General features: G+C 29.3%; 1 protein-coding gene across 1 annotated transcript in view; it reads right to left on the bottom strand.

The window, feature by feature from the left end:
• Window positions 1-937: 937 nt before the first annotated feature.
• Window positions 938-12,804, bottom strand: part of UNC9 (Innexin unc-9) — a gene marked incomplete at its 3' end in the record, with an annotated part of 73,611 nt that continues 61,744 nt past the window's right edge. Inside the window, exon 3 of the mRNA XM_035731441.2 lies at window positions 938-1,346. Within this exon, the coding sequence (XP_035586876.1) occupies window positions 938-1,346 (409 nt within the window). The remainder of the gene's footprint in view (window positions 1,347-12,804) is intronic.

Below are 12,804 nucleotides of genomic sequence, written 5' to 3' on the forward strand. Positions count from 1 at the left end.
TAAACAAAATAGACACCTAATTCCTACTTGATCCCATTTAACTATTAAAACACAGTACAAACTTCAATTGTTTCTTTCATTCTGTTTTTTTTCTCTACTAAAGTTGATTATTTAACATGAATATAACTAAAATCAAATTATTAAATATTTCGCAAAAACAAAAAAAAAAGAAAAAAAAAGAGTGATTATTTTTATTAATTGAAATAAAGATAAGGGTTATAAAAACAAATAAGAGAAGAGGAACAGAGTATGAAAGAAAAAAAGGGTAACGAAGAATAGAATGGGAAATGAAGTTTTTACCTCTGTTTTCTTTTTGAATAATTTTACAGATACTAATAAAAATTGAAAACTATTAAACAGTCTATCTGTTGTTCTAAATATATATATATATATATACGTATGTTGAAAAGAGAAGTCGGTTTTTGGTTAATTCAATTAGAAAGGTTGTATGTCAGTGACATATTTAAGGAAAAAACTGAGTTTCTTATTACACATAATTGAACAGAATTAATCGTGTCCGATTATTTTAGCAGTAATAATAATTATAATAATAGTAATGTAAACATAACCTAGAATAATTGTCTCACAGAACGATTATATGCAATATATATATATATATATATCGAAGAGTAAGGCGTGTAAACAAAACACATCTATGTATCCATGTGTGTGTGTGTGGGTATAGCTGTATATTCGAACACTGTTCTGTGAAATTTCTCTGATATATTATCTGTAAAGTTTTTTTGAATAATTGGAATTGTTTGAGCGTTTCTAGTGGATTTATTTGAGTTTTTCGGTCGGGTAACATGTATTCATAGTAGCGGTGTGGGATATAAAAGTAGGGATCGGGATGAATGTACTATATTCATGTTATTTAATGAAATGATAGTAAGAATAATATTTGAATTAATTGTTTTATTACCCGACCTGGCTACTACTATACGGCATTTGTTCCTCGATTAACATTTTCCAAAAATCTATTGATATCTTCTTCAGTGCCAGTAATTTTAGCATGTCTATAATTACTCCATAATGTTGCTGTTACATCCAATGCAATTAAATCACTAGAAACCCTAGAAACAACTTGTAATATCAGTACACCATCTGGACCAAGATTATAATTTACAAATCGTGTACAATCTCTTTCTTCAGTATTGGAAAGTTGTCGAATAGCTCGAATATATTGTTTTATATAAGCTATTCGTCTAACTGGTACAAGTGTGTTGAAAGCCCATTGAAGTGTACTTAATATGGTGACAATTGAAAGAATCACAAACCAGAACCATAGAAAGACATATACTTTTTCCACAAAATAATTAATTGGCAATACACATTGAAGAGTATAGCTGTTGAAAAAAGAAAACAAAAGAAAGAAAATGCGTGAAAAAACAAATAATTAAACATGCATTGAAACTATATGATTATCAAATCTTTCAAAATTATATGAACAAGTACAAATACAATGAAATTTTAATTGAGAATATGAACTGGTCAGTATAAAACTATCATGGAAGATCTAGATGCATTGGGCGGCCATTTTGTCAGCAGTATACATCCACGCTCCCACACGTGAGACTCGAACCCAGGACTCATCGGTCTTGCGTGCGAACGCCTAACCTCTTGACCACTGAGCCGGCATCCAACAGTGGAATTGTCTAACTTAAATTGATCCACGATGAAATTTGTATAAAAACAGCATAACTCAAAGTTGAAAATTGGTTAAAACAAACGTTCTCTGGAAAAGTGATTTCGATAATTATTTGCCTGAATTTTGGAACAGTTATCAACTTAGTATTATTCTCACTTCTTTTTATTTAAAAATAATGAGCTCGGAAGGTGTACATACTTAGATATTTATTCCGATAATGAGTGGAAATAAGCAGAAAAGTGGACATCCTAAAGATTGTACTACTTTCTGTTTCATTTACCAAATCAATTACCAAAAGGAAGCAAAAGCTAGGTATAATTCGCTTTCTTCTAATAAGCGTTGAACCTTCATACTTCATCAAGTATGATAATTAACTTGGAATGAAATAATTATAGGTAGTTCCTATGAGTTTCAGCAATTTTTTGTTATTGAAATCAGTATGAGAGGGTATCTATTCAAAAGTAAGTATTTTATTTTTTAAGTGGATAACTTGTCTGTTGAATAGTGTATATTTTTGGATGAATAAATTTTCACTACTTGCAAGCATGTAAAGAATGAATGGTTGAATTCAGTAATAATAGTTCTTAAAATTACGGAAATGTCTTGTAGACAAAATAAGTTAGACTACTCAATAATTCAAATGAAACCAATAAATTAGGACAGCGTAGTTTAACTGATTAGTATATTATCCGTATACACAGCGTGTAAGATTAACTTGTCAATCATTTAACATCCACTGTTTTGTCATCTACCCATATAATGATTCCTTAAGTAGACGTGAGCAATTCAAAGCGAGTAAGTTGCATTGATGTCAGTGAATACGTGAATGTCACACCGACAATTAATTTGCTTCTTTAAATCTAAACCTAACTCTTACAAGTACTTTTTACTATCGTTTTGAACGTCTTATTAAATTTTGAATTCTGTACGCTTAATTCTATCGCTTTTCAAGTTATAAGTAATATTTCTGATCCAAACCTTGATATTTGTGTAGTATTTCTAAATAATTTTCTATTGTAATTCATCAATGGTTTACTTTCTATGAGAACTTAGCAGCTTTCAGTTTTTAAAAATGTATACACATGTTGACAGTTGATATAGACTGCATCAAGTATACCACTATTGTTTGATTTTATGGCTGATATTCACTGTGCGCTAACTCCTAATCAAAGAATGTTATTTTAAATAATTCTTTCTTGACAAGCTTTAAAAACTTCGGTTATCGCATAATAACGTAAACATTTCTACTGTTTAGTATGACATAAAAATGCGAACTTATAAAACCATTCCGATTGATTAAACCATATATAAGAAATGTAATTATGCTAGGGCAGTGAAAATACGTAAAAATGCCATTCTCTAAAAACTCAGTAAGTCTATTATTATCCAAGAACTTTTTATACCGTCTCTATTGCAAAGTTGTATTTGACACATTAACCACAGATTACTTTCAACTTCCGTAAAATACAGTTAGTTAATCACAAACTTTTTATTCAGTTTAGTATCATAAATGTTTTAGTGTGTTGGGAATTGAAACTTGGTATTTATGAAGAGTTATCACTCATCTTTTTATATATAATTAATTTTTAGTGTTTTATTAGTAAGAATTAGTGCGAGACGTTTATTTAATCATACTGGTATTTTGATTGGAATATTTAATAGACTATTGTTCGGTATCTAAAGTGTCAGAGTACACATTGTAAGTGGACAGTATGAAACGAAAATCCACAAAAAATGTTCTAAATAGATAAATTACTCGTCGGGTATTTCAATACCTGCTTTTCCCTGTTGTAAAATCTTAATTCAATGTTTGTTCATTGGGAGAAAAAAGATGTAGGCTAACAACTGTAAGTTAACGCCCTACAACAAAGATGATGAAAGTGGCAGTTTATTCCTTCAACACATGTCTGAAACAATTTATCTGATATGCTACTTATACAGACCTTCATCGCCTTTCTATAATTATTCATCGCTTTTACGTTCAAGATAGAAGAAAAAAACAATGAATTAACTGGATCAATGTTAAACATGATGGTTTTTTTCCAAGTACTTAACGAAATCAAAACCAAAAAAATTGATAAAATCAATAAATATACTTTTAACTAAAATGAAAATTATTTTTTCTGTGCTTCATAAGAATTAATTAAATTTTCATAATACACAATTTTACGTTCACATACATACAACAAACAGAATTAGGGCGAGATTTGTATAAATGTTGTTAGAGCAAATCAGGAAGTGTTTACTATTGTTCAGTTATCGAGATAATTTTCCCTTGGGCATTGTTTTATATATATATATATATATATATATATATATATATATATATATATATATATATATATATATAATGTTGAAAGGAATTCTGCATTTGACTGATATCAAAATGCAGTTTTTACATTTACAACTCGGCATCTATTTATCCATTTATTTATCTTTAGAAATTTAATATAATTTTAACTATCGTTTGTTCACTTTCTTACAAACACCAATAATCAATTGAAAATTCATTTTCCATTTTTGATTTCTATGCCTAAAACTATAATCTCTATATTAAGTACATTTAATAATAGTTAATTATAAATTTTTGAGTTCTATTGTGATCTAAATATGTTTAATACTGAATCATTGTGAATACATGGTGATCAGTCAGAATGAAATAATTATGTTAATGTTTATTGATGCAATGTAGGCAGGTTATTTGAAAACTAATGTAAGAGTTGTTCGCGATAGATTCATCGTAATTAATAGTAAATACTAAAACACAAAGCGTAGTGCAATGATTTTGAAGACGATTATAATATACTATAAAGTTTATATGATAATAATACAGCTAAGGTATACCAAAAAATTTATTGTATACTTGAATTTCGATACTAATCAGTATCAAATAATATATGATATGATATCGAAGCCACCGTAAAACGGAGTGAGTATGCTAACATTATTAAAGCTACAATCAGTGATATTAACAATACTAGGAATACAAAACTCATTTATATACAGATTGAGGAGAAAAATATCTGAACTAAAGTATATCTTGATCTCGAATTCTGGATTATCAATATATATATATATATATATGATCGAATTTTGTTTAATCTATTTAATTATCAGTATAGGGAGATGGAGGATCACGGATCGATGAAGTTTAGACCACCATCAAAACCTGGAAGCACTAGATGGCTGTCTCGTCCTAGTATGGGACTACTCAACAGTGTGCACCCACGATTCCTTACACTGGATCCGCCGTGTCGGATGTGAGACAGTTACCAAACATTATCAAAGATGGCCACATAATATCGTGGATTAGTTGAAGTTAGTCATTAACACTGTTGAATCAGTGGTTTAGAGGTTAAGAGTAGACGCCAGATCGACGATCCCAGGTTCGAGTCCCGCGTGCTCTGTTGAGGAGATCCATCCTAGAACAAGTCGGCCATCTAGTGCTTCCATATTTTCATTGGTGGCATAACATTGATTGGCTCATAATTTCAATCATTTAATTGTATTTCTAAAAGCTCGAGAATGCTAAGACTTTAATCATTGGGTTATCGATTTACACCAAATATATACAATGAGCAAAAAAATTGCAAAATGCTTGTAAAGTCATATTCGGTTTACGTTAAACTTTGCGAGCGTTAAATACAACGAAATTATATAAATTAACTCAAATAATTGTATCCATATTATTGTCATAGATATATATTTTATTCGAAAAATTTATGAACAGTGATCTTTGATTCATTTCACACAATATGACACAAACAGATAATTATAAACATATGTCGGTAATCTGTGTTAAAATATGAAAACTTAAGTAATAACAGAATGTAACAAAAACTATAAAGTTGTTGGAAAGTTTTGTTAATCCCGATAATAAAAATGATCAGATCAACGTTTTTGAGGCTACTACTTTTTACTTATGAAGTATGACTAAATAATTTCCTTAAGATTATTCTAATGAAGAAATGTGCATTCTTTTAACTGTTATGCCATTGATGTTAATTGCTAACCACTTGACTGACTTTCAAATTCAATGACTATTGTTTTGCAACCACAAAACATGGCCCTTTTTTCGCTATTCTTTATACTGAAAGTTGTGTATGCTGCTTGCTTTGTAGTTTCACTTCAAGGATTGATTTTAATCGAGCAAATAGAAAAATCAGAAAACAATGGACTGTTCTTTTTTAAATAATTGTTATGCTTGTTTACCACTCTTAAAGTTTGCTACATCTGTTATCAGTTTTCTCTGTAATCTGTCCATAAGTTTTGATATACATTGTAGTTAAAATTTTGAGCCCTGTAACTATCAATGTTGTAAGCATTCTCATTAAGTTTTAAGTAATCTCATAGATGATTAGACTTTTTAAAATATGATTAGACTTTCTATTTTACTGTCAGTTGTGATTCCCGTTTCTTAGTAAAAGTCAATGTTGAGAACCTTAATAATAAGAAATATTTCTCACCTGATCATGTTTTTTATACCAATGAGTGTTAGAAAGTGTTTTAAACACCAAGATAATACGAATAAAATTGCGAATAATAGTTCCATTATAAATTGAATTCTGGAACTAAACATACACTAAGTATTGCAAGGAAAAATATTGTATTTTGTTAACTGTTACTTAGATGTTATGGTTTAGATTACGCCTTAGTTAAATTGACTAGTCGGTTTGACAAATAAAGATCAGTATACAAACTGATTTTCTAAAACAATTCTATGTGCAGTTATTTTTTATTCGACCAATCAATCGAATCCTCACAATTTACTCAAAATGACATCAATGGAATATATCTATTGGGAATTACATTCTTGAACCTTTCGTTTCAATAAACAATGGATATTGTCGTTTAGTAATTGACAGGATAATATTCGCACATTAACCAATCGACTCCTCGTACGCACTTCTCGATATGATTAGTATACATTTAGATCTGAATTACCACTCAGTCTAATATAAATGGATAAATAATCGTAATACATGGGTCCTATTGATTAAAATTGCATTTTGTTTCGCTGAATAATATTTTCTTATGATTTCTGGTATTAATTTTTAAATCATAATTTATATTACTGATATTCTATGGAAACATACTTTGTCAAATAAATCGTAGTTCGGCTATCTAGATTAAGTTTGTTATGTGATGCCTAATTTACTACATTCTTCTATGAGATAGTGTCTCAAAACTGGAATCTTGGAGGTATCGAAAATAAGAAGTGTCGGCTAGATTTATCTTTATCCCGTTTTTGATGTTTATAATAGATACGATACTCATCACTACTTGTAAAGGTCTGTGTTTACTGTTTTTGTTGATATTTAGTACTAAATTTGATTAGCCTCGTATAATGATATTAAAGTATTTATTCATATATCAACAGAAAGTAAGCGGATTCAGTTCCTAATACAAGCATTAATGAAATCACAAATATTTACAGATAATAAATATGTCAGCTAACTGTTTAGTTATGATTATTTTAAATCATTTAGTGTTATAAAATATTCAGGTGGATGAAACTATTTACATTAAAAACAGATTGTTAAGTTTGTTCAATGATACTATAATATTTTATAGTTGAATTCATGAGTCAATCATGAAAAACCTGGAAGCACTGAATGACCGTTTCGTCCTACTATACGACTCCTCAATCCCGCCTCTCGGGGTGAGTTACTATCTCACAATAGACCCGTTTGAATAGAATAGTTTTATTAACTTTTTAATGTGAAATTAAAGTTATTCATTGGAACTAAAATTGATGAGGTGTTATTTTTCCAAAAAAATTTGTTTATGACCATCTAGTATTTTCATTTTGACTTTATTTCTGGCTAAATAATTTAATCATACACAACCAAACTTTATTCTATACTCTGTATGAAATCTTTTAATCACTTTATAGATAAATCAAATTCTCAAGGCAACAAATTAAATTTGTGAACATTTTGAAAAATGTTGACATTCTATTAAATAGGTTAATACAACTTTAAACTTTACAGCATCGGCTAAATGACCGATGGCGTTCGACTACCATTTATATATAAAATTAATGACCAGTGTAAAAGAATCCAAAAAAATAACTCTTTAGTAATGCTAAATAGAATGTATTCAAGTGTAAATAATAGAAATCAGAAGACATAGCCATATATATATATATATATATATATATATATATACTCATCTATTCAAACTAAAGTTACACTAAAGTATTCCCTTAAACAATTAAAATACAATGAGTAATGAGTTTTCAATTAATCAATTTATGGACAATTTAACATACCTACATATTAGTTTGTAAATGTAAACCTATTCTCTTATAACTCTTTTCTAAACTGATTTTTTCTTTACTTCTTTGAATAATAAATAAAGTTGACACAGAATACAATTAGTAATCAGTTGAAAAATAAAATGGAAGGAAAAGTTGTTTAATTGAACAATTATTTTCATTGAATATCTTGTTTTATTATTTTTTTTAGCGGCAAGAAGAAATAAAAACGATTCAAAATCGGATGTAACACAATCTGGAGAACGCTTATATTTTTTCATGAGTTACTATGAATAGTAAAAAGTGTAATTTCTAAATTTCTTTTCTTCTCTTTAAAAACTAAACATGATTTAGAAGAGAACAGGTTTATATTGCTGCTTTTACACGTTAGTATTTATTTTAAATTATTAGATACTTTAGATGATGCTAAGGAGTGTAGGATTCATAGTTATTTTGATTCATGCTCAGCTGAGCAGAGAACAAAACTCCATCAAAACCATCCACCTGAGCTACGAATCTTCTCCACCATCTCAAAATTCATAGTTACGAATCATATAATGTATACTTTCATTGAACACAAAAGTCATTAATTGTTGATCCTCATGATGGGAAAAAAGAGTTAGGAGTTATTTGAAAGAATATTTCTTTAACAATGAGATATAGCTTATTCTGTCTACACATTTAAATAATGCTTTAAATAGAACGGTACAAATTTAAAGCATCAAGGAATAACAGATATGAACTATTAATTTTTTTGTAAAAAGCCGGTTCAAGTATTGAAATTGATTGTATGTTAATTATATATGCTCAAAGATTACTAGATAAAATACCATTGTCACTGTTTTGTTGTGATGCCGTTATTTCATTTTAGTATTGTTTTTATTTTCATCCATGTTAGTTGTGAAATAGCCTTCATCAATTTAAATGGACTGAAGATGAAAATTTGTAATAATTTAGGGTAGTTTAATGGTCTAAAAATAACTCGTTCACTAATAAGCTTTCTTGTCGTGAGTGGATATTTCTGCGCCGTTATATACTTTGTCGAAAGTTGTCAAAATAAAGTCATTCCGTGATTTCAACTATTTGATTCTCTCTTATTATCAGCTATAAAATCTGCCATAAAATACAATTAACCGTATATTGTAAGAAAAATTATTATTTGATGTCGCAGTTGAAACCATTATAAATGAGTCCTTTCATTATCTTTACACATCCTTATTTAAAACTTTATAAGCCTATAAGATTTAAAAACTAATAATTAGATGGTGTGAAACAATATTGTGGTGTAATATCGATTGTAATGTTTACTCATAAAAAAATAATAAGAGCAAACATAAAAACTCTAGAAAAACAAACCATGTAAATTCTCACTTCGAATTTTTTGCATAGCTGTAAATAAGGAAGTAAGTATTGCTTTAAAGCAATTATCTCGACAACCTGTTACCTAGAGACAAAATTAGTTACACTTTCGAGACTCTTAAGTTCGTTTAAATGTCAAAAACTATCCCAACTATTATGAGAAACTATTTGTGTGTATCATTTATCAAGTAAATGGATTATATGAGAACAAAATTGGGAAAGTTTCTGTATCCCTTATTCATTGTTTAGTATGTGTGTGATATCAAGCATTTCCTGGCATTTCTTCGTATATTCAGCGGTTGAGTGCCATTTTTACTGAAGATTTTATCTGAATCTCTAACTTATACTGTATCTGTCTTAGCATTGCGGAATTCGGAATGCGCCGATATGGTGTGTTCATCAAAGACATATATAGCTCTAGGCGATTAAAATGAGATGTCCATTGACAATTATGCTCTTATATGTAGCAGCCGTCAATTTCGTGGACGGAAAAAATGTTCGGAGTGGTAGACATTATACTTTTACTGAACGCTGAAGAACAGATGGATAAGATCGCACAAAGGTGATGAGCTCTAACCAATGGATTTTCATCGTTCTTAAAAATGGGATTAAATAGACGAGAAACTGTGTCGTTATTATCGCACTGGTAATAATAATATTGATAATGTAGATTATAAACTATTTGATAATGATCTAGGAGAAAGGGTGGGTTTTTTTCTCTAGGTTAATATTATGTTTATTGTCCATCAAATGGGAAAAGGTGACACTAATTATAGATTCGATGACCAAACTTTAACCGTTCTGGAGTGTGGTTGTCGTCACAAAACCAATGTCATGTATTTCAGGTGCAAATCGAATCTTATCGGCCAAGTCGCAATGTGGTCACCAGTGTAGGTGACTCGACATTGAGTCGATAGGATTTGATCCGCGCTAAGAAAGACGTGACATATATGACATTGGTCATCACCCAGTGATCAATCAATTGTAAATACATCTCAGTCCTACAGGAGGTCGGTCACGGCCCGGATACCTCAGTGGTAAGGTCTCTGACTGTGAAGCTGGATTACACGGGATCCAATACGTCAGGGAGTATCAGTCTCCCCAAGATTAGAGGCACACCTTGCCGACGAGTGCCGGGTAGCACAAAACACAGGTTCAGGGTTTCCTGTTGCCTACCTCCAACCGTCATCGTATCTCGAAAATTAATCATATTTAAAAAAGAATGTTTTTCCCTTAATCAGTTCTTTAATACACTCTAAAAATTTTATATCACAAGATATAATATTTGATTGTAACTAGATTCATATGTTTTGTCTATTTATTTCTGAAATCACACAATGTAATGTTTTTCTAAAAAAGAAAATCTCAATGTTGGATAAAATTCAACAAATATTGACACGTTTTTGTGTTGGTCGTTTGAATCTTCCCATTGATATTTAGGACTGCATTTAATCAGTCACATAATGGCATATGTACATCCTGTGCTGATCGCCTCGATATTATTTTAAGTCACAAGCATTATAGGCAGAGATGGATGATGACTAACAGTGAAGTAATAAATAGGACGAAACTCGCATTTCGGACTCCATTACTAGTCACCTTCTCATCTCTACTTATAAATATTTGTACGTTCATGAAGTGAATTCCTACATCATGAGTGAGATTTTAAGCAAATAAAATGGGCATATTATTGAATACTTGTCGAAATTGCTCACACTTTGATAAAGATTAATAAAAGTATGTTATAAATCTTGTAAAGGCTTGACATAATTTGGACTGTTCACAATGAGATGTTAAACCTTTTAGTCATGTATGCAAATCTAAATCATTTTCTTTTTATTATTGTTTTTATGACTTTAAAAGATCAGTATATCAAAGAAACTGATTAGATTCAAGAGTATTAATTCTTGTTTTAACAAATAATGATCATATGGACTAATGAATTTAACCTAAATGAATCAATGGAATAATACTAATTGTAAAACTACTGTTCACATTATTAGAGAGGCTAAATGTAGAAAAAAAGCATAGATTAACATCACTTGTTATTTTTCTAATATTCATCCTACTAATATCATTTCATGTTAAAAATTACACTCGACTAAATAGAATTTTGAATAATTTGTAATTATAGGTTAAACACTAATATTTCCGTTTAATTTTTCTTCAGTTCTTCTCAACTATTTTATTTTTATCCGAAGGGTATTGTGGATATTATAGTAATTTCAATGGTTGAGATCATGAGTCAGTTGAAGCTAGACCACCATGGTAAACCTGGAAGCACTGGACGGTCGTTTCATCCTATTGTGGAACTTTCAGTAAATTCAACTAAAATATCTACCTGTCACTTGTTTCCATCATGTTATTTATTTATTTTACATGACTAATTTGTTAAATAAATTTAAATGCAGGAAATTTGACACAACGGACAATGGTTATTTCATCATTTCATGTTACTTCATTAACTATAAGTTTAAATGAAAATAAATAATCACATAATATTAAAAATGGACTAAAACAAATTGTAAGTAATAATATTGCTTAATAAAGCGTTGATTGAAGTTAAACATTAACACTATTAGATGCCGGCTGAGTGGTCTAGATGATAAGCATTCGCACGCGAGACCGACAGGTCCTGGATTCGAATCCCAAAAGGCGAGATCGTGAATGCACACTGCTGAGAAGTCCCACAATTGAACGAAACGGCCTTCCAGTGCTTCCAGGTTTTCCATAGAGGTCTAGCTTCAAATGACTGATGATCTCAACTACTAGTGTTATTTTTTTTTTATAAGAATCTTATTTTTAATTTCTCATATATTTATATATATATAAGTTCAAATTTATGCTACATCAACTTCAATCGAATAATACTTACATTATATATTACTTATCTATAGTAAATTAAATGACTTAACTTCAATCTAACAACTCGATAGATACTTATTATTATTAAAATTTAATAGTGAATTAAGTGACCGTAAAGTTTCAAACTGTTATAAAAGATAAACGAAGTGATTTTTTAAATATGTCTCATAGGAATTTTTTAATACACTAAAAATGTTTAATATTTTAATAAGAATTTAAAATAAAATAAATAAAAGGAAAAAAATTAAATCACTGATTAATCAGTTAGAATAATCCCCTAATTTATTATTATTACATTTTGTTTTATTTGTTTCGATAAAGGGTTAGATGCTCTCTCTCTCTCTCTCTATATATATATATATATATATATATATATATATATATAGTAGAGTTTATTTGCTTGAGTAAATTATTGAAGATTGTACGGTATATTCAGGACACCTTTATATTGATGTTTCATCTTAATTTTCTAGAAATTTCGGCGAGACTATATTTTATGGACAAATCAATCAGATATAAGATAACAAATGTCTAATGTTACCGCGAATTCTACTCATCCATTTAGTTAAATAGAGTTTTAGCATTATAGCTGATGTCAGTTAGTGATAAAAACCTTAAATCTAATTTCGAACCTTAACCATCAACTGTAAATTATAATTCTAATTTCTTACAC

The sequence above is a fragment of the Schistosoma haematobium genome, chromosome 1, assembly GCF_000699445.3.
Source record: "Schistosoma haematobium chromosome 1, whole genome shotgun sequence".
Lineage (NCBI taxonomy): Eukaryota > Metazoa > Platyhelminthes > Trematoda > Strigeidida > Schistosomatidae > Schistosoma > Schistosoma haematobium.